At 48.4% G+C, this 22279-nt stretch overlaps 1 protein-coding gene and 1 non-coding gene across 2 annotated transcripts in view; one reads left to right on the plus strand and one right to left on the minus strand.

The window, feature by feature from the left end:
• Positions 1-14149: 14149 nt before the first annotated feature.
• Positions 14150-22279, minus strand: part of PIAS2 (protein inhibitor of activated STAT 2) — an 85660-nt gene continuing 77530 nt past the window's right edge. The window contains exon 14 of the mRNA XM_045850475.1: positions 14150-15252. Coding sequence (XP_045706431.1) covers positions 15199-15252 — 54 coding nt within the window. The 3' untranslated portion in view covers positions 14150-15198. The remainder of the gene's footprint in view (positions 15253-22279) is intronic.
• Positions 20422-20611, plus strand: LOC123826486. Its single transcript, XR_006787063.1, has one exon. It is a non-coding gene; the product is annotated as a U2 spliceosomal RNA (small nuclear RNA).

The following is a 22279-nucleotide window of genomic DNA, read 5'->3' on the forward strand; positions in this document are numbered from 1 at the left end:
ATAGCTTTCACGTATATTCTAGTGTTTCTGGTGGAAATTTAACCAGAAGTATCATCTGTGCCTGCAAGAAAGGTCATGTCCTGTTAGAACGGCCCTCAGAGCACTGTAGAGACACCTTCAGGGGACCGTCACCTGAGCCACATCCTCACGCCTTTTCAATGCAACCTAATGGGGAGCGGTTTTCTGGAGGGACATGTACCTGATGTTATCATGGGAATTAGTGGGGAAAAGATTATTATTATTATTATTATTATTAAAAACACAATTTTTAAAAAGATTTTATTTATTTATTTTTAGAGAGGGAAGGAAGGGAGAAAGAGAGAGAGAGAAACATCAATGTGCGGTTGCTAGGGGCTGTGGCCTGCAACCCAGGCATGTGCCCTGACTGGGAATTGAACCTGTGATGCTTTGGTTCGCAGCCCGCGCTCAATCCGCTGAGCTACACCAGCCAGGGGGAAAAGATTATTTTAAAGAAAATTTCCTGTCATCCAACATTGTCAACACTTATATATGAAAAGTAAGGGGCGTATTCTGCCCGAACACCCTAAAAACAGATCACCGGCCACAAGTGCAGTGACCAGGGTGCCCGCCTGGCTTGCTGTGCGGCAGGATTGCCCACATTATCAAAACCAACAGGCCGAGGAGACAGTGCTGGACCGCAGGGGCCGGCGCCCCTCTTGGGAAAGGGCCAGGGCATGAATTCTGCAGGCTTCGGGAGCCATGCGGTTTCTGTCGCACACGACTCCGCTGTCACAGTGTGAAAGTGTAAATAATACAGAGGTGCGTGGGCATGAGCTGAGGGGGCCCACAGGCTGCACTTTGCTATCCCTGGTCCACACCATGTGACGTGCAGAGCTCCGTGCCAAAAGTCCCACCCCACTGGCCTGAACACTCACGGTAAAAGTTATTCCCCTGGGGCCAGGCCTTATATTTACAAAGGCCCGATAAGTTATCACATGCTAATCCATTTCCCACCAGCGACGAGTTGGCATAGATTCGTTTATCTTGGAGGCGCAGCCTGGAGATCGCAGGATGACATTTCCGTGCATAAAGTGCCCTCCGTGTTTGACCAGCTGTCTCACAAATACTTGCCCCCCCATCACCGGGGACTGCTGAGCACACATATGGGCTGTGTTCCTTGTGTCCAGATTTCTTGTGTCCTGAAGATCAGTGCGTCAATTAAAACCTTTTGACCAAAGTGACAGGAACCATTGAGAAATTTATTTTCCCCGCATATCAGAAAAACTAGAGGTGGGGTGGGCTCCACAATTAGCTACTCAGTATTTCTAGAACCCAGGCTGTTCCCATCCTCTGCTCTGCCATCTAAAGTATAGGCTTCCAACGGTCCTCCTGGCACCGTGGGCAGAGACTCAGCCTCATAATCTGAGGGTCCTGAGTTAAAATGTGGGCTTCAAAGAGTGGGTGTCCTCATGGTCACGTGATGAATGCCCACAGCAACTGGGGCAATAGCAGGAGGTGGGAAGGGGGACAGTACAGGGGGAGAGAGAAAGAGAGAGACTGACTCTCTCCCAACCTGGCACCAATAATAATCAGGAGAGGGATGCCAGGCACTGATTGGCTTACACCTGGAACCCCTGCACCAATCACTGACAAGAGAATGATGGGATTATCATTGTTGGCTTAGTCAGCTAGGACCCTGTCCCAGGAGCTGGGTCATTTTCAGGAACCACATTGCTGCTACACAGTTGGGGACGGAAGGGATGTTGGAGAGTCAACCCCCATGTCCGCCATCATCAAGACGAGCACTTTTTTCACTTATGTTTCCCTGTCCTTCTTTTAATGGATCATGGATGCTGTGATCGGGTAGTGCCAATGAGAGAGAAATGAGACAGTGGAGAGATGTGCCCGTCGACATCCCAGAAACATTTCAGAACCGTGTACCAGGTCACCAAGGTCACTCCTGTCCACCCCACAAACATACACACACACACACACACCAACCTCTTAAGAAGCCAGGCAATAGGTCAGCCAAGTTACAAGTGTGGAAACAGATTATGTTTGCTGTCTGAAAGCCTCGGTGGTTGGCTGCAAAGGCCTCTCACAGGCTGGAGAGAGTGGCCAACAGTGCCTGGTGTGGGGGTGGCGCTACAGAATGGCAGCAAAGATCTCAGACCAGGAGCCAAGAGGAGACATGCTTCAGGACTCGGCTCTGGGAGCCCTGGAAAGGCCCTCGCTTACTCCCTGACGTCCTCACATGTACACTGGAAAATATAATGCCAGCCTCCCAAAGTAGGAGTTCGTGACAGTTAAATGTGAAAATGGAAGAGCACCTTGTGAGCCATAAGGTTATCTGTGTCTAAGGTGAACACGTTTACTGTGGCCTGGGACAGAGGGAGTGATTTCATGAAGGGTGAGTCTCGACAAGTGCGTGACGAGGCTCGGGCACCCTCTGTGGCTCCCCTCTGCCCCCGGCAGCACTCGGTGGACTCCTGCGCGTGCCCAGCCAGCACTGTCTGCCGGCCAAGGCTCCCCAGCACCCCCACAGAAGCCCAGACCGGGGTCTGCGCCTTCCCCGTCCTCCCACCGAAACTGCGTGCCTTCAGTCTCACTCATCTCCTTCATACGCGTCTGAGGCCAGCCTTCTGGAAGGGTTAACCGTCTGCAGGTGACCTGGTAGTGTGACGGCGACTGAAGGAAGCATGGAGGGACAGTGGGGACAGCACAGTCCTGAGAGTCGGAAACCTGTACCCCAGGTCTGGCTCTGCCCCTCGCTGGCCATCGGAGTTCAAGCTCGATTAACCTACTGGCAACCTCGGACTTGCTTTTAGCCCACAAAATAAAAGAGAGACGTGCTTTTTACAACTTTCCCCAGCACAGAAAGTTGGCTTCAAACCCAAAGGGGGCCCTGTGTCCTCTGTCCTCCCATCGTGCCCCTTGTTGCCCCAAATGGCGGCCCTCCAGGCGCCATCTCGGACCATGAGGGCTTGGAAACCACTGGACCAGACGACCCCCCAGGTCCCGTTCATCTTCAGAATTCTCCGACTCAGCCTCTACTTCTGAGATGACGACTTCATGCCAATAGGAGGCACTGCTCCCCAGAAGCATTTGTATGTGATGAGGAATTCTTATAACTATACAACCTTTTGAAGATGGAGTTTCAGGCACCATGTATGTGAGAGAGGTAGCTGGGAAACGCCCTGGCGCCCATAAGATCGTTCCACTTGGGTGATCCTCTCAGCTTCCACGTGGGGCCTTCGTGTCAGGGAGTGGTCAACGGCACTTTCCACGGAGGTGAAAGACCTCTTGTCTTTGGGACTTGGAGCCTGTTGAAAGGTGGGTTCCCATCAGATCCTGGGTTAGCCATTAGACCCAAGGACAAGGGAAGGCCGCTGTGTCTTTCATGGGGGGAGTATGAATTATTTTTTAATATATTTTATTGATTATGCTATTACAGTTGTCCCATTTTTTTCTCTCCTTTACTCCCCTCTGCCCTGTGCCCCCTCACCATCATTCCCACACCTTAGTTCGGGGAGTATGAATTATAATCGGGTTCAGCTCTGAGGGACAAAATCCCCCAAATGACAAGATGACAAGATTTAATAAAGATACACATTTTTTCTCTGTCATGTAGTAGGTAATCTAAGGGAAGCAATCCAAGGCTAGGGGAGTGGCTCCATTTGAAAAAGTCTTTGATAGTCTGGGCTCCTTCCAGCTCACCACTCTACTGTCCCAAGGATGTAGCTCTTGTCCTCACAGTCCAAGGCAGAAACCAGAGCTCCAGCCATCACATCTAAGGTCCAGTGAACAAGATGGAGGAAGAGATAAAGGAAGGTGGGTCTTTCTCCCTTCAAGGACATTCCCCGTAGTCTCACCTAACTCTCCTGCTCACATCTCCCTGGCTAACCTGAGTCATGCAGTTGCTCTAGATTCAAGGGGGAGCTGAAGGGAATAGTCGTGTAGCTGGGCAGGAGGAGGAGGGCCCATGGCCAAGGTGGGTTCCATGTCAGGGGCTGGTCAGCAGTTCTCAGAATTTCTGTTCCGGGATCTGTACGTTGACCCAGACTCGAGAATTTCACCTGGATATCTTCAGATTTTTAAAGATAACTTTTAATGTCATTTGCATAGATGCAGATGAGAGCTGCATATGCAATAGTATGAGTATGAACTTTAAAAATACATTTGGACTCCAGAACTGTAGGCTACAAAGTTTCTTTTTAACCTTTTTAAAAAGTCTAACATATGCACAGAAAAGTACGCAAGTCACGGTGTGCAGCTCCGTGAATTATCACAAAGTGAAGACACCCATGTTGCCGAGAGAAAAGAAACCACCAGCCCCCGGAGCCTGCCTGCTGCTCATTCCAAGCCCATGCGCCCTCTACTTCCCCTCCTTCTCTCCACTTTCCTCCCCAGCTCTGCCCGAGCTCCACCTTCTCTCCTGCTCACCTTGCTACCCAGGCCTCCCAGACACCCTGGGGTGGGGGCTGGGAGGTGGTCATGTCTTCAGGCTGTTCTGCCTTCTGGCTCAGAGAAAATAGTATGTGACCTTTGGAGCTAGACTTACCAAGATCTAGATCTCAGCTCTTCTGCTCACCAGCTTTGTGAACCTGGGCAAGAGACATAGCCTCTCTGACCGTGACCCAGGCACTGTCCCAAAGGTTAAATCTGCTGGTTCTTGCACTTCCCCCCAAGAATCCGCAGCATGCTGGGCACTCCATGCATGGTGGCCCATATGTCACTGCATTTTCAATTTAATTCTTCTGCTTGGGCCTCTTTAAAGCCCTGGGAGGCAACGCTCATTCTTTCCACATCACAGACTGACGCCATGATGCCCATGGAGACGAAATGACTCGCCCAGCATCACAGAGCATGTCGGCAGCAGACCACAGAACTAGACCCTGGGCTCCGAGGCTGGGCCAGTGCAGGACCTGGGGCTGCATCTCCTGACCCAGAGGTGCTGAGACCGGGGAGGGCACCGGGGCCTGCCCACAGTCCTGTGGCCACTCAGACGTTTGTTTGGCCCAAGGGCACCTGGTTCTGTAACAGCTTCCCTGTCATCCTCACTAATACTTGTCTCAGCCTCAGCAGAGGTTTTCCTAAACAGACACACAGATGCCAACCTTATGACACTTGCAAATAAAAACAACTCCCTCAGCAGGATTGGGTTCCGATGGTGTCTAATAATAACTGCAGACCCGAGGAGTAAATAGCTGGCCACGCGCACAGTGGGTGGGACCTCCAGGAGCAGACAGAATGCGGAGCAGTCACAGCCAAGGCGGCAGCACCAGGGCAGGGACAGGGCCCGGAGCTGAGAACAGGGCGCCGGGCGGGACGAGGAGGACAGTAAACACAGTCAAGCCCCAACCTGGCCACGCTGGCACAGCTGGGGCAGTTTGTGCCATCATCCAACAAACACCATTAGACAGCGACCTGGGTACAGGTTCTGGGTGATAGATGGGCATGTACAGTTTGGGAGCTCAGAGGAAAACTCCCCTTCCCAAGATGCTCAGACATTCATTTAGAAAGGGTTGGGTCTTTTCTTGTATTAGAAATGTAACAGTGACAAGCTAGCAACCTGAGGAGAGGAGGCCTAGGGGCGTGTCCAGAGTGATGGGGGGAGGGGCGTCAGGGTGACAACCTTCCCTGGGAGGCGGTTTGGCCCAGCCCTGCGGTTTCTCCTTGACCTTTCTGGAAGCCCTCCTCGTCCTGCTCCACCCTGACACAGGTCCTTACCTTCTCCACGGAGCTCTGACACAGCAGCATCGACAGGACTGAGTGCTCACCACGCGCTGGGCACTGCGAAAAGTGTTCCCTCGTCTCATCTTCCCGGCCTTGTGAGGAAGGAGCTATTGCTATGCCCATACACACGGGGACACAGGCACAAAAGGTTGTGGAGATGGGATCCGAACCCAGGGCATCTGGCTCTAGAGCCCACCCTTCTCCTGCATTGGCAGCAATTTAACTCACGCTATGGGGTGCTGGTTCCCTAGACTCCTGTGCTGTCGTGCAAGCCTCTGAACTCCAGGGGCAGGGTGGGTGTGCTACAGGGCGGCCGGATCTCAGCTCCTTCACCCCTTCTTCGGGGTCCCGTGGCCACTGTCCCACCCGCTCCTTACCCTGGTCTGTAAACTCAATGTCTGGTACTGTGGCTCACGGCCTTCCCCACAGCTCATGTCGGGCCGTGACGCTGTGGGGTTTGAACGTCCATGCGGAAGGTGCGGCCACCAGCCACATCACAGGCCTTCACCTCTGCGTGCCTGCTTGCTTGCAGGGGTTCTGGCGCTGTGCCAGGCAGAAGAGTGGGCGTGGCTAAGAGCTTGGGCCCTGGAGTCACGTGCCTGGGCTCTGATGCCAACCCAGCCAGTTACCAGTTTTGTCTCCTCAGTTAAGTTTCTTGACCTCTCTGAGCCTCAATTTCTTTATTTATGAAATAGGCTAATAAAAGAAGCTACCTTCCAAAGTTTGGGTGAGGAGTGCGGTCAGGCGCGCCTATTACATCAAAGGGAGCGGCTGCGCAGGAAGCACGCGGGAAATGGGAGCACTTTCTGCGACCGCATCTGGTCAAGTGGACTGTGAGACGTAAAATCAGAACTTTCACTTTCTAACCACTACGTCGCCGTCCATTCTTAGAGACCTTCTGCGCCTGCCCAGGCTGCCCTGCTGTTCGTGCCCCGAGGGTGCACCCCCATTCTCCAGTGGATCGGTCGCCTCCTGGCTTCTCCTCCTTTCTTATTTTGCTAAGATTCCCTGGTCGATCACTTTACTGAAATTCTTATACTTACCCACAATTTCCCCATACTTGGTCTGTCTCTGTGAGGATTAGGTTCAGTGGCATAACATAGAAAACCCAAAGAGCAGTCCTTAAAATCGTTAGGTTTATTTCTCTCACTCATAAAAAAAAAGTGGGACGGTGACTGTCAGTGCATCAGGGACCCATCTCCTCTTCTCTTCTCTTGCTGCTTATTCATTTTTAGCACATTGTCTCATAGCTCAAGATAGCTGCCGGAGCACCAGCCATGCTGTCTACCTTCCAGACAGCACGATGGAGAAAGGAAGAGGAGGGAATAACGAAAGGGAGAGCCCCACCAGTTTACCCCCACACTAGAGCCTTTCCATCTAATCATCAATCACACTCCATATAGCCACACCTAGTCCCCACTTATTTCCCCTGCTTATGCCCCAAATAAAAGGGAAAAGAGGGTAGGATGTTCTACCGCTGTACCCGCCTGGCCCATCCACAGCTATGGGTGATTTCACCATCCACTTCTACTTCCAGGCTGTCCCCACTGCTGGAGAAAGACACAACCCCGCTGACAGGCAGCCCTGCAGACACATGGCTTCCAGCCCAGGCGCCCCCACACTCCTGCACAGGCCCTTTTCCTCTCTCTTGCAACGCCTCGTGGCAATTATTCCAAGTGTTCCGTCAGTCACTCTCCTGACGCACTCCTCCCACCCTTGTTCCCAGCAGGTCTTGCCTCCGTCCTCCCTTTCACCTGTCATCACACTCCTCTGTCACTCCTCTGAAGCTGTGCCAGCTCCAACCCGGGGTGACGCTGCCCTGGCAAGAGCAGGCCGCCTCTTCCCCCCGAGTCCCCAACAAATCCTCGCACGGAGCTGAGCACCCATCAACAGAAATGAACGGTTGAGAGCCACGGCGCTAGTAGCGAACAGCTCAGTCTAGACACTCTCGCTGATGGTTGGTTTTCAGCCAGAGCCTCCAACGGCTCACTCCAGAGGAGGCTCCTACGGGGAAGTCGGCCCCTCCGGAGGAGGCCCGAGGGGCTGCCTGGGGACTGTTTCAGGGACCGTGGACCCCGGCAGCCCTTCCGCCCTTCCTCACTGCAGCAGATGGGCCTCGGACTGGGGACCGGTTCCCCTGCAACAGGCCCAGAATCATTTGGCTCCGTCAGCCCCACCTCCCTGCGACACTTCCGCCAGTCCCCAGGCTCAGCGCCCACTGGCACGTGGTCGCTGGGCACACCGTCCGCCTCCAAAAAGAGGAAAAATGGGGAGAGAATGCCAGTATTTCTCCACGCTGAGGTGCCCATATTCTTATGAAAATGTCCGCTTTGCCTTCCTGGTTGCTTGTGAGGAACAATCTGGGTGTGGATGTGCCTGGGATTGGGGGTGACTGGGGTAGGCCACCCCATTCTTCAATAAACGGAGAGGAAGCGAGAGAAGGGTCAGCATTCAGAGCCCACCCCCTGTCCCCTGCACAAGGCTGGGTGGTGGGGGCGCCGCTTGGAGTGATCACACTGGTTCTGGCCGCCCCCACCCCCACCCCCACCCCCAGTGCCCACTTTCCTGCACTCCCATGGGGCTGGGCGGGGCTTGGGCTAGGAGATCACTCAGGAGCTAAGGGGTTCCTACTGCGGGTGAAAAGTCTGACTTAGAGGTTGCTATAAAAAGGAGCACAAATAACAGATGTGCCTCTTCTTCAGTCTTTATGTTCCGTTTCCTTTATCACATACGTCTTGCAAGAACTACTCATTTTCACATTTTCCTCAGTCACTTCCTCCCTCCAGCGTGAATTGCTTAAAATAACAAGCACCACTCTGGGTCAGCGTCACGGCCGCCACGCAGAGCAGGCTTGCTCCACAATGAGGGCTGTGCCCAGAAGCCGCAGGTGACCCCTGCCCCACCGCCGTCCCCACAGGCTGCAGCCCATCAGCGGCACCGCTGCCTTTCCTTCTGCAGCCAAAGGTGGCGCTGAGTGCCCAGGCCTGGGGGCTCGCCTCCCACAGTGGAGGCTGGAAGGGCTTTGGGAACTTGCCCCAGGGCAAGGCTGGCTAGAGAGCGAGAGAGGGAACACAGGCCATCTGGCCTTGGAAGAGCACCTGACCAGAGGTAGGACCTGGGTTCCGGTCCCATGTGTGCTGTCGGGGGCAAGCTGCTTTCCTCCTCTGGGTCTGGGCCCTCATCCCTAAAACAAGGGTGTGTGAGGGCCCTTCTGGTGTAGGTCTGTGCCTGGAGCCTCTTCCACATTCAGTCCTGCCTCCTAAATCTCTCTCCTCTCCATCCCTCGCTGATCAGGCTTGCCAATGGCTTAGTGAGCTGCCTGTTTATGTCACACCTGGCCAGATGTAGTAGACGCAGGCTGTTCTTCCAGCCTCCTGTCAGCCCCCACAGTCTGCACACTGCCGACAGACTTCCCAATGCTAATCCCATGCACGGTTTAAAATCGATCACTCTCCATGGCATTTAACTCCTTAGCAAGGTCTTCCTCCACCTCTCTGTCCATAGCTCCCAACTTCATTCAGAGATTTATGGAGCACCTGCTACGTGCCAAGCGAGGTTCTAGGAGCTCAGAATGCAGCAATAAGCCTTCCACACTCAGTTCAATTGCCACCTGCCCTGAGAAGCCGCACCACGCCCCCCTCCCCACTCCCCGATGCCCACCTGCGTGTGAACTCTGCCTCCTCCTGTGTGTGCAAGTTGCTGTACCTGACCCAACCGTGAGGTAGCTGAGAACAGGAACCTCTCTCCCTTTCATTGCTGTATCAGGGACGTTACGGTCAGCTAACATTTGCTGAGTGTGGTGGTTAATTTCATGTGTCAATTTGGTCAAGCCATAGTATGCAGATATTTAGTCAAACGCTATTCCAGATGTTTCAGTGAAGGGCTTTTTTAAGGATGAGATTGACATTTACATCAGTAGACTCTGAATAAAGCAGATTACTCTTCATAACATGGGTGGGCCTCATCCAATCAGTTGAAGGCACTAAGAGAAAAAAGATTCCCCGCCCCCCCCAACCCCCCCGCATCCCGGAGGGAAAGGAAATCCTGCCCCCGGAATGCCTTTATCCTGGAGCTGCAAAGTGAACTCTTGCCTGGGTCTCCAGCCTGCCAGCCTACCTGCAGATCTTGAACTTGCCAGAGCCAGTACCTTAAATTCTCTCCCTCTCCCCCAACAGACACCCACCCACCCACCCACACACACACCCCTTAGACCAGTCAAGGTGACACATAAAACTAACCATCACATTTACATACTGTACAATTTACCCTTTTAGATGTAGGTTCTATGAGACTTAACAAAACTGGAGCTGTGTAGCCACCATGAAAATTTCAATCAAGTTCTCCAATGTCCAAACGACCCTCCGTCATCCATCCTTTCTGCCTCCCCCGTCGCCTGGCCATTACTGGCCTGTTTTCTTCCCTTGTAGTTGTACCCTTTACAGAGTGTCACATAAATGGAATCATACATTATACAACCTTTTGAGTCCAGTTTCTTTCACTTGACAATGCATTTGGGATTCATCCATAGTATGTGAGTATCAGCAGTATGCCCTTTTTATTGCTAAGCATTCACTCCATTGTACAGATGCACCACAGTTCATCCGTTCCCCAGTGCAGAGTCATTTCTATTGTTTCAAGTTTAGGACAGTTACAAATAAAAATGCTGTGACTTTGAGCATAGGTTTTAGTGGGAACACAAATGTTCATTTCCCTTATATACCTAGGAGTGGGATTGCTTGATCATATCTTAAGTGTATGGTTAATCTTACAAGAAACTTCCACACTGCTCTCCCAAGTGGCCGTCCCAGTTTTGCATTATCCCGGCCGTGGACGAGCACTGGGCCTGACAGTGCGGTGTTTTCGCTCCTTTTCCTGGCTGCTCGAATGCATGTATAATGTCTCACTGTAGCATTAGCTTGCCTTGTTAATGACTAATGATGTTGTGCATCTTTTCATGTGGTCATTTGCCATCTATAGATTCTTTGGTGACATTTCTATTCAAATTATTTTGCCCACTTAATAACTGAGTGGTTTGTTTTCTTATTCTTGGTTATATACACACATACATACACTGATATTTTTTCTGGATCTGTGTTACGTCTTTTGAAAATATTTTTTCTCAGTCTGTAACTCATCTTCTCATTTTTTCAACAGTGTGTTTTAAAAACAGAACTTTATATTAGTGAAACTCAGTGTATCTTTTTTCTTAATGAATGTCAGTGGTGTTGAGCTAAGAAATCTTTGCTTAACACAGATCATAAAAAATTTCCCATTTTATTCTATTTTATAGTTTTGGGTATTACATTTAGGTCTGTGATTTCTCTCATCCAATATTCTGTTCTTTAGAGGCAACTATTGATAGTTGCCATATTTCCGTGCAATTTTTTAAGCTAATGAGTATAAACTATTTGCTTACGTACACTGCCTTTCAAAAAATACTATTTTTCCAAACAGATTCAGGGTCACAGCAAAATTGAGCAGAAAGCACAGAAGCTTCCTACACACCCTCTGCCCCCCCCCCAACACACAACACACAAACTGTCCCCCACCATCAACATGCCCCACCAGGGTGACCCACACATCACACCCAGTGATCCCACGCTGACCCACCGTGACCACCCAAACCCTGCTGTCCCCAGTGGGGCTCGCTCCTTGTGCCACAGGCACCATATACAACAGTGGCCATTTGACCAGGTTGCTTCGCAACTCCATAATGACATCTGACATGGAAAATCTTCTCATATGCTTATTTGACATCTCTGTATGTTCTTGGTGAGATGACTGTTTAGGCCTTTTGCCCATTTTTTAAATTAGTTGTTTTCTTATTGTAGAGTTTTTAAGAGTTCCTTGTGATTTAGAATAACTATCCTTTATCCGCTATTTCTTTCAGCAAATAAAGGATTTTCTCCCAGTTTGTGTCTTCTCATTTTCTTGGCAGTGGCTTTCACAGAGCAGAGGTTTTTAATTTTAATGAAGTCCAGTTGATCAGTTACCTCTTTCATGGATTATACCTGTGGTGTTTTATGTTAAAAGTCATCATTATATCCAAGGTCTTTCAGATTTTTACCAATGTTATCTTCTAGTGACCTTATCATTCATTCTGATCCTTGTAAGTTTGTGCTATTTCTCCAAGAAATCGTAAAAATCTCAAGGAGAGCATCCTTTTGTAAAAACCTTTGTCCTCCCCACAGCACCTCTGCACACAGTAGATGCTCAGTAAAGCAATAGCTGAACAGGCCAGGGTACGCTCAGATAAAAATGAAGCTTCCATCCTGGAGACTACACCACGTCTCTCTGGCCCCGGCACACACCAGCCCGCAGTTCCCTCTGTGCATGCTCAGGGAGAAGACGGTGCGCTTGGGACACTGCTCCAACCCTGTGGCATCCCCATGGCATCCCCGTGCCTGCTGCACACCTCCCCTCCTTTTCCTGTGACGCGACCCCCTCAGTGGCCGCCATGGTTTCCTTATCTTTTTCCTTGGTGGCTGTCCAAAGAAGAAAGCATTCATGTATGCTTGGAGTAAAGCTTAGCCGCACTAATAATGCTTGCCAGTTTCTTTCATGTCATGTAATTTTTCTCTTGTAACAAAGAAATGAGAGGCATCGCTAAGTGAATGAAGATGGTCTTGAAGGGGCTCTTGGTCTGAAATCATGCCATGCCTACCACTGGTCCTGTGAGAGTGTGGAACAAGGTCTGGCTCTGTGCCCTGAGAGATGGGGTGGGGGGAGATGGGGGGAGAGGCGGAGAGAGAGGAGAGAAAAAGAGGGAGGGAGGATGTGCGTGGCGGGGAGAAGAAACAAGGGAGACATAAGGCAACAGAATACTATCAACAGTCACTAATTAAGAGTGTTTACAGAGAAAAAGTGTTAATGTTAGCTGTCAATATAAAAATAGTATTAATTGCACATATTGAGAAGAACTGCTTGCCATTTCTGGCAAATTGTCACACAGTATGATAACAGGTGTGTGAGTCAGTGATTTTCAGACCCTCTTTACAACCACGGGTTTCACAGGCCCCAGCGCCCAGCACATTTCCCCTGTACCACTCCTCTTCATTGACTTCTCGGGTTCAATTTGAAAGAAGTTTCACCGAAGATGAAGAAAAGAGAATAGGGCCGGGGGCAAGGCGGGGAAGAATTTGCAAACCCTGGACTTGACAAATTAAGTCTAGGTTAGATAAACTTGTGACTGATTAAACCTCTCTCTCCAACTCTGAAAAAGCAGCACAGTAAGAGGGAAATAGCTTGACCAGAGAGTAAAACACATTGTAAAGTCCCAATCATTAAAACAGTATGGCAGTGACACTTGAATGGAGAAATTACTAATGGAAAGTACAGAAACAGACCAAAACATGTACAGAAATTTGGCAATCAGTGAAGGTGGCTTAGAACATGAAAGAAAAACAGCCATTCTGAATTCTAAAATGCTCCTTAAGAGGGAGACAAACGAGAAATCGCCTGAATTCTTGAAGGAGGTAGGCTCTGAATGGGGACTCCACTGTCTCTCCTTCTATCCATGATTTTGGGTCTGCTTGCACCAAAATAAAACATAGCAAACTCAGTATAATTGTGTGTTCCTTTCTGAATTCAGATAATTTGGGGCAGCTGGACAGCAGGCTGAGTTCCCGCTTCATGAAGCCTCTGTGTTGCTGTGCCTGGCTCCTGGCCCCCGAATTCTGATTGGCCTGGGGAGTGGCTGGAGTACCACGATTTTTAAAACTCCCCTGTTGTGTCCAGTGTGCAGCTAAGGGTGAGAATGGCCACTTTAAATGGTCTCTTTCCTTCCATAAACTCTGGTAAACCAGCCTCTGATGATCGGTGAGTAAATAAAAGCATATGAGAGTACTTTTAAGCTAGGATGGTGCCTAAATATTACCTGTTGGTATCGTCAGAACCTTCAGGGTGGTGACAGCAGGGTGAATGCGGTCTCTGTCTCTGGGGATGCTCACGATTGCGCTGGGGAGCAGGTGAGACCTTCGGTGGCAAATGCCAATTTTGGACTGGCCTACCTCCTCCAGGTTTTTATCGAACAGCTCTGCTGCTGCAGAGTACCTAAGCCACTGGTCTCTCCTGAGTGTCCTGAGGTGAGCAGGCTGCATGAGCAGAGAAGCACCCCGCTGCCAGCCTGGGCCTGAAGCTGGTGCCTTCCCTGTGCCCCGCTCCACAGCCTTCTCTCCCAGGCAGGCGCGGGGAGGCAGCTCGCAAACTGCCATCGATCCCATGGCAAATCTTAATGCTAAACACGCTGCTTAGCTGTTTACATGGTCTTGTGAGTCACCTTTCAAAAACATCTTTTTGTAGACAGCTTTGTACTAGTTTGAAATTTTCTACACTAACTTTTTATTAGTTTAAACCTGGTTTATTTGAAAACATAAGCACTTAATATTTTTATTAATTAGTTCACATATCAGTTTATTTTAGCTTTATCATAATACTTTAGTAGTCATACTTTTTACCCATTAAATACAAATAAATTAGCCCAATTATACAATGAATTTTGTAACTTTCAATCTTAATAATTTTGATTTAAAAAATCCCTATATATGCTAAATGAAATAGGAATTTAAATTTTATAAAATTCATTCATAGTAGTGAGTTTCCTCATTTGTCACTTTATCAGCTGCCCCCCAATTTTCCCTCTGATCCTAAGTGAGCCAGGGTCATAGCTAACTCTGAAGACTGGGCCCCAGGGGTGCGGTGGGGGTCTTAAGGAGAGACCTGCCACTATGGACTGAATTTTTGTCCCCCACCAAAAAGAATTCATGTTGAAACCTGAATCCCCAATGTAATGGCACTGGGAGGTGGGGCCTTTGGGGCGTGATTAGGTCAAGGGAGGAGCCCCATTAATGGGGCCAACACCCCCCGTTTTCACCAGGAGGACCGATGAGAAGTCTGCAGTATGCAGCCCAAGAGCGGTGCCCCCGCGCAGCCCGACCACGCCACACCCTGATCTCAGCCCTCCAGCCTCCAGGGCAGTGAGCAATGCGTTTCTGCTGTTCCAGCCGCCCAGGTGTGGTCCTTTGTCCTATTGGCCCGAACCGACTGAGCCACCTTCAACGTTCTCTCAGGTCCTGAATGTCAGTTGTGAGGTTGCGTCTGTGCTCCTTATTTGTGCCATTTCGTATTTTCTTCTCCCTAATAGGGCCGTGTAACCTGATAAGCAGGGGTCAGTGCAGTTCCTCCTCAGATGTCTCCGTGAAAACTCAGCACCGTGCTGAGTCCAGGGTAGGATGGCAGTAACTCTTTAGCTCAGAGGGGGCTTTACCGTGAAGTCGAAGAAGCTGAAGCTCCGGGGCCCCTGTTCACCTGGTCATGTGTATTTGTACAGTTAGCAGGTAATGCAACACAGGCGAGTATAAGTGCACCGTGATTTTTTGAAATCAGGATTGTGAAAAACACAATGTGTCAGAATCCCTGTGCTTCTCCAGCACGAACCTGCAGCGGCCCATGGACAGTGGGAACATCCGTCGGTGAAGCTGCGTGCTCAACGCTTCCCGGCCGTCAGCAGCACCAGATTCTGATCACCTCTAAAACACTGAGCTGGCTTCCTGCTCTCTGCAGAGAACGTTACAGAACAGTGAAGAGCATGTGATAAATATATAAATCCTTTGTCGAATGGCATTCTTTGAATTTTCTGGCATATGGAGGTCAATTTACTAACAGGCAGGTTATGGCTGTATGTTTGAATATTCTATCAATACAGTTTGCGGTCAGTCAAGCCAAGTGCATGGAAATACGATCCCACTGTTGGTGAACATGTCAATTCTCTGACGGGTTCAGCTATGATGAGCTTGTCTTTCAGAAAGAATATTATTGAAGGCAGCACTTTTCAAGTCAAAAAGAAGACTTGGAAAGTTATCACTGTCATACTGCCTAACACCGTTGGCGATGTGGATGTTTTTACGACAGTGGTCTGAATGAAGTACAACTGGAATGCAGACATTGCCATCTGTCCCCCCACCAAAATAAAATGCCTTTAAGGCACTGATCATGCTGTGAGGGCTTTGAGACATAGGTGCGAGGCTTCTGCGTTGAGCCCTCCTTTGATGACATAAAGGGATTGACTCTCAGTTAAGGGCAGATGGGAGGAAAGGTGTGTGGGCTCTCGCAGCCTGGGCAGGAGCGGGCAGAACAGTGAGGAGAGAGTTTAGACTGGGGAGGCTGGGATAACCAAAGATAACCGTAGCCAAACTTGGCCCATACACAGCTCCGCTGGGGAGGGAAAGTGGTGTTTTCTTTTCTTCTGATCTTATGCACTTAAAATACTCAACATGTCCAAGAAATACAGCTAGAAATAGTGTTTGGGAGGAAAACTGGCATTAAATATTATTGAAAATAAAATCTGCTGCTTCTGCTTCAGACTAAGGTGGAATAACAGGAGTCAGATTTGATCTTTTACTTGAAACAATGAACAACCAAAGGCAATATGAAATAACAGTTCCCGAGACACGGGACATTTGACAGTGAAGGAAAGCGATGCCAAGAAATGAAACAAGCAGATGAGCCAAATGATTTGACCCATCTTTCCTCCTCAAGAGATTTTCAGGCCACAGGACAAGGAGTGGGGACATGGGAGGAGGTCAACAGTCTCCTTCAAGAGTTGTAGAAAGCTCTGGCTTGTGTGGCTCAGTGGACTGAGCACCAGACTGCAAACCAAAGGGTCGCTGGTTCAATTCCCAGAGAGGGCACATGCCTGGGTTGCAGTCCAGGTCGCCAGTAGAGGGCACGTGAGAGGCAACCACACATTGATATTTCTCTCCCTCTCCCCTTGCCTTCTCTCTAAAAATAAATAAAATCTTTTAAAATAAGAGTTGGGGAAAGTCCAGTCCAGCATGAAAGGAGCTGGGAAGCTGTCATTCCACTCTAATTATAAACACTAGACAAAATGAAAAACCAACAACTCTTCTTAGGTCCAGCAGATAAATGATAACACAGTGCAAAGCACTGCAACCAGTACTGGAGAGGTGAACAGGCAGAAACCTTCGAAGGAACTAGTGCTGGGTTCCTTCTGCCTAGTGCATGCTGTCTGGCTTTCAACAAAAAATTAGAAGCCATGCTAAAACACAAAACACAGTTTGAGGAGATGGGCAAGCATCAGAACCAGACTCACATACAGCAGGGATGGTGAAATTTTCAGACCGAGACTTCAAACAACTACGATCAGTTACATAAGGGCTCTAATGGGAAAAAGTGGACAATCTGCAAGAACAGGTGGGCAATATAAACAGAAATATAAAAACTCTAAGAATCAGAAAGAAATGCTGGAAATCAAAAACACTGTCACAAAGTGAGCAATGCCTTTTATGGGCTCATCAATAGACTAGACGTGGTTGAAGACAGAATCAGTGAGCTTGAAGAAATGTTCAACAAAAAATCTCCAAAACTAAAATGTAAAGAGAAAGAGAATGAAAAAACAAAAACAAAACAAAACAAAACCACAAGACAGAAAATCCAAAAACTGTGGGACAGGTACAAAAGGTTACATACTCATAATGGGAACGCCAGAGAGAGGGTTCAGAAAAAGGGAAGACATAAAAGAAATATTTGAAACAATAATCACAGAGAATTTCCCAAAATTAATGACCAAATCACATACTTGGGAAGCTCTGAGAACACCAAACAGGAGAAATAGTAAAAATATGCACACCTAGGCAAATCGTATTCAAATTTAGAAAATCTTGAAAGAAACCAAAGATAGAAAACACCTTATCTATAAAGGAAGCAAGGTAAGAATTACACTGCACTTTTCTTCAGAAACTATGTAAAGCAAAAACAGAGTGGAGTGCAAGTGCTATAAAAAAAAAAAACCCCAACCACCAACTACAATTACGTATCTAGCAAAGTTATCCTTCAAAAGTGAGTAAGAAGCAAAAACTTTCTCAACATAGAAAGTTAAGGGGAATTCATTCAACACAGACCTGCCCAGCAAGAAATAGAAGAAATTCTTCAGAATAAAGGGAAAATGCTGTACAGGTCAGAGATGTGGGTCTGCACAAAGAAAGGAAGGGCATTAGAGAAGGAATCCGTGCAAGTACTCGTAAAGTACTTTGTTCTTATTTGAACAGTTTCTTCAAAATCATAGCAGCAACAAAATGTTCAGTGATTACAGCTATGGACAAGTTAAACAACTGCAATACCATGGGAGAAGAAAGGAGGACTTGGGAATATTCTAAGATACAACAATGTTATTTGAAAGAAGACAAGGACTGTAAACTCAAGAGCAACCACTAAAAACGCTTTTTAAAAAGCATAATTGATATGCTGAGAATAAAATATTAAATAACATAAAATCCTCCATCAAAAGGGGGCCCCTGGCTGGTGTGGCTCAGTGGATCGTGTACTGGCCTGTGAACCAAAACGTTGCCAGTTTGATTCCCAGTCAGGGCACATGCCGGGGTTGCAGGCCAGGTCCCCAGTTGGAGGGCCGTGAGAGGCAACCACACATTGATGTTTCTCTCCTTCTTTTTCTCCCTCCCTTCTGCTCTCTCTAAAAAAATAAATAAAATCTTTTAAAAAAAAAACTAGAGAAGGAAAGAAAAAAAGTAGAAGAAAAACAGAACATGGGAAACAAATAGAAAACAGGAAAAAATATGGCATGTACTAATTAACCCACCTGTGTCAATCATCACTTTAAATGTCAATGGTATAAATATACCAATTAAATGACAGCAACTTGTCGGATTGGATCAAACACAACAGGACCAAACCATACGTTGTCTGGAAGAACCCCACTTTAAATACAGTCACAGATGACGAAAAGGATGGAGAAAGATGCTAACACTAATTGAAGAAAGTTGGAATCACCATATGCATTTCAGACAAAGCTAGAAAAATTATCAGGGATAAGGAGAAGCCTGATTAAGGGGTCAATTCTCCAAGAAGACATAACAGCCCTGAATGTGTGTGCAACTAACGGTGAGGTGGGCCCTAATCTAGCCCGACTAATGTCCCTACAGGAAGGGGAAGTCTGAACACCGAGATGTGGATACGGACAAGACGGCATGAGGGGACGCAGGGCGAAGATGACCATCTATCAGCCAAAAAGAGAGACCTGGAACAGGCCCTTCCCTCGGATCCCTTAGAAGGAACCGCTCTTGATTTCAGACCTGCAGCTTCCAAACAGGAGAAACATTTCTGCGAACACGCCCAATCTGTGGAACATTTTACAGCGGCCCTAGCAAACTAAAACAATACATAACGTGTACCTCAATAAAGGTGCTACCAAAACCCAAAACAAAACTATGTACTGCCTACAAGGAACTCACTTCAAATATGACGACAGGTTGAACATAAAAACTCTTCTAGACGTTTGCCATAGTTTGGTCAACAGAAACCCCTGGCCTTCCTGGGTGTTTGGGAGCACGGGCTGTGTGTGCCACGGACCCTGGGTCAAGAGGCTGGGGGAAGGCAGCGAGCCAAGCAAGGTGACATCTACGTTTACATTTCCAGGGAGAAATAAGAGAAAAGGAGCTCCTGACAAGTCAGGGAAAAAAGCATCAGAAAAACCAAGAAATGGAAGAGAGAGTAACTAATGCAGATTTCCAAGTTAGTAAAAGTCAAATCCATGGAACTCGACAATTACATGTGCCTTTTCACTCCAGCCAGAACACTTTAAGGAGTGTGATTCCGTCATGTCAACTACTTGCCAGCATCCCCAAGATGTTATTCCTGTCATTCTTCTGCTCGCCCGCCTGACAAAGCCCCAACCCTGAATAAAAGGCTTTAACATCGAGCAGTGCTGAAGGAAAGTCCCCCAGATACATGGATGCCACGGGAAGGCTATGGTGTCCAACTCACTGCTGTCCTTGTCTTGTCCACCTTCCTCCGGATCCTCTAGGACCACTATTTCCCACTAACCCTGCTGTCTCTGCACCTCCCTCCTCACAGCGCCCCACTTCTGGAACGGGCCACATCACTCAGTTCACGTCACTTCATTCTCCGACACGGAACTAAACCATTAGACGAGAACTTTCCCCTCGCCACCCAGACAACACACATGCCTGTGTCCACACCCATCGCTTCATCTGCCTCCGACACGGACCTGAGCTGCTCCCTCCCGCTTAGGAACATAAGTGTACCGATGATCTTGGCCAACCCCGCCCACACACCCTGCGTTTTCACCTCTCCCACTGATTCCATCCCACCACCCAATTAGCATTTGAACATGAGGCTCAAGATGTTCCCATCCTTAAAACTTGTCAGGCAGTTCCCTCGCTGCAGCCTCGCCCTCCATCACAGCCAGTTCTGGAGTCGTTCGTGTCTGCCCACTCCATCACTTTGCTGTCCTCATCCCACTGCAGCCTGGAGGCAACCTCCGTCACTCCACTGAAACCGTCCTGGAGGGAAGTACTGGCTATGGCCTGGGTGGGGGAGCCAAAGGAAGATCTCGATGACCACAATTCTTTTTTTTTTTTAAATTTTAAAGTAAATTCTATTCATTTGTTTTTAGAGAGAAGGGAAAGGAAGGAGAAAGGAGAGAAACATGAATGTGTAGTTGCCTCTTGCGTGCTCCCCACAGGGGACCTGGCTCCAACCCAGGCACGTGCCCCAACTGGGAATCGAAGTGGTGATCGATCCTGTGGCTCATAGACCAGCGCTCAATCCACTGGGCCACACCAGCCAGGACCAATTCTTAAGTTCTAAGACACAGATTCACTCCTCTCCTACATCTTAACAATCAATGGGCTACATCTTTACAATCAATGGGACTGAATGCAATGGGTCATTGCTTCTCGGCCATTTGGCAAAGATCAAGTGTAGTTACCTGTTCGTATCAACTTTAGTATCTGATATGTCCTCTACGTGAGGACAATTTATTAGGTGCATTTCTGGAGCAGTGAGATGGAAGAGCGTGCTCTGCCCACTCTGTGCAATGACCTGGTACCACAGTACTTCGGGGGATGGTGCATACACACCAAAACGTGGGTCCTAGTTTGTTTATATAAGGACTTAATAATCAGGTAGATTCAATCAAATGGTGCTTCTGAAATCTTTTTAAAACTTTTATATCAAAAGCCTTTTAACTTCACTCTCCCTGAAATACTTGACTCTTTTGCTCTGATACCAACCCCTCTATCTCGACTGCTCCTGCTATCTTCGTTGTGTTCATTTTCCAGCTTGTTTTCTCACTGGCTTCTCTGGATGGACTGCTGCGCTTTCATGGTTTGGGGACCACCTGTGTGCTGTAGGACAAGCCTACACCTCATCTAATGGCATGTGGCCATGACTCCCAGAGACTTCAGGTCACACAGTTCCAAAGTACTGAGTCCAGTAATGACTTGGGTCAGGTTGTTAGCCTTGAGACTGATGATAAATCAGAATGTTTACATGCACAACTGTATGGTGTAACTCGGTGTAATGTACCTGAGCTAGACGAGTGGTCCTCGGTATATGATGTAGATGACATGAATTTCCCCAGCCTTATACATATACAGGCTGGATCTAAAAGGGGGCTTTCAGGTTTAATATAAGGCCTACTCACACATTACCCCACTGCGTGTGTGCCCTACCACTCCTCCACTCCCAGCCCTTGCCCCAGATCCTGGACTCTAGGTTTGTGCACTGACTTCCTCCCAACTCCCCAGCACCTTTCACCACTATCATCTGCCCCAGTCACGCACTTCCTTGCTTTCCTCTCTGGGTGAACACCTGCTACACAGGTGTTAAGTGATTTCCACGGACAGCATAAGTCAAACACGGTTACCCACCAGTTTTTCATTCACAAATATTTATTGAGCACCTACTATGCACCACACCATGTCAGGCTCTGGGATGCGAGTGAAATAAGGTATCACCCCTGCCCTCGTGGAGCTTACAATCTAGTCAGGGAAATTGACAGTACATGATGAACTAATACATAAAATAGATACAGGCTGTAATAAGTGCCACATAAGATATAACCCGAATGATGTGATAAAGATAGTTAGGAAACACGTCCTTCTTAGAAAGAACAATCAGGAAAGGCTTCTCTTGTGGTTAAAAGATGGGTTTGAAATGTGGCTCCCCACTTACAAGCTGCATGACCTTAGGCAAGTAACTTACCCACAGAATCTGTTTCCACGTCTGTGACATGAAGACAATCACAACAAACTCAACACACTTCCAATTGACTCCCTTGCTCCTTGGATGTTACCCCTATAAAACCAGTTAGTTGTCTCACCTACGTGCTGCTGTAGCACCCTCCAGAGTTGCATTTTAATCTCTGTATTTCACTATTTTGCATATTCTACTGGAGTACAACTTTGGTGGTGGCAGGGACCTAGCCATCTCGGGTTCCAAGTGCCTGATACAATGCCTGCCACGTACAGATGTCAAGCACTTGACGAATGACTTTTGTAAGGCAAAAGCTGTGCAGATGAAAGGCATAAAGAGGGAAAGCCTGATGGAGAAAGGTCCTGAAGAGGACAGGAAGGAAAGGGTCAAAGGCCTACATCATCTGTAACTGGAACAAGCAAGCAAGGGTGGAGCACTCATGCTGAGGTACTGGCACTGGGTCTTCTGATGGAGGTGATATATAATAATTGGTGAGAAGGGGCTAAAGAACCATGCAGAGCCAAGTTAAGGGGTAACTGACTGAGAGGGA

This window comes from Phyllostomus hastatus, unplaced genomic scaffold, assembly GCF_019186645.2.
Source record: "Phyllostomus hastatus isolate PE091 unplaced genomic scaffold, TTU_PhHast_1.1 phas_contig_80, whole genome shotgun sequence".
Taxonomy (NCBI): Eukaryota; Metazoa; Chordata; class Mammalia; order Chiroptera; family Phyllostomidae; genus Phyllostomus; species Phyllostomus hastatus.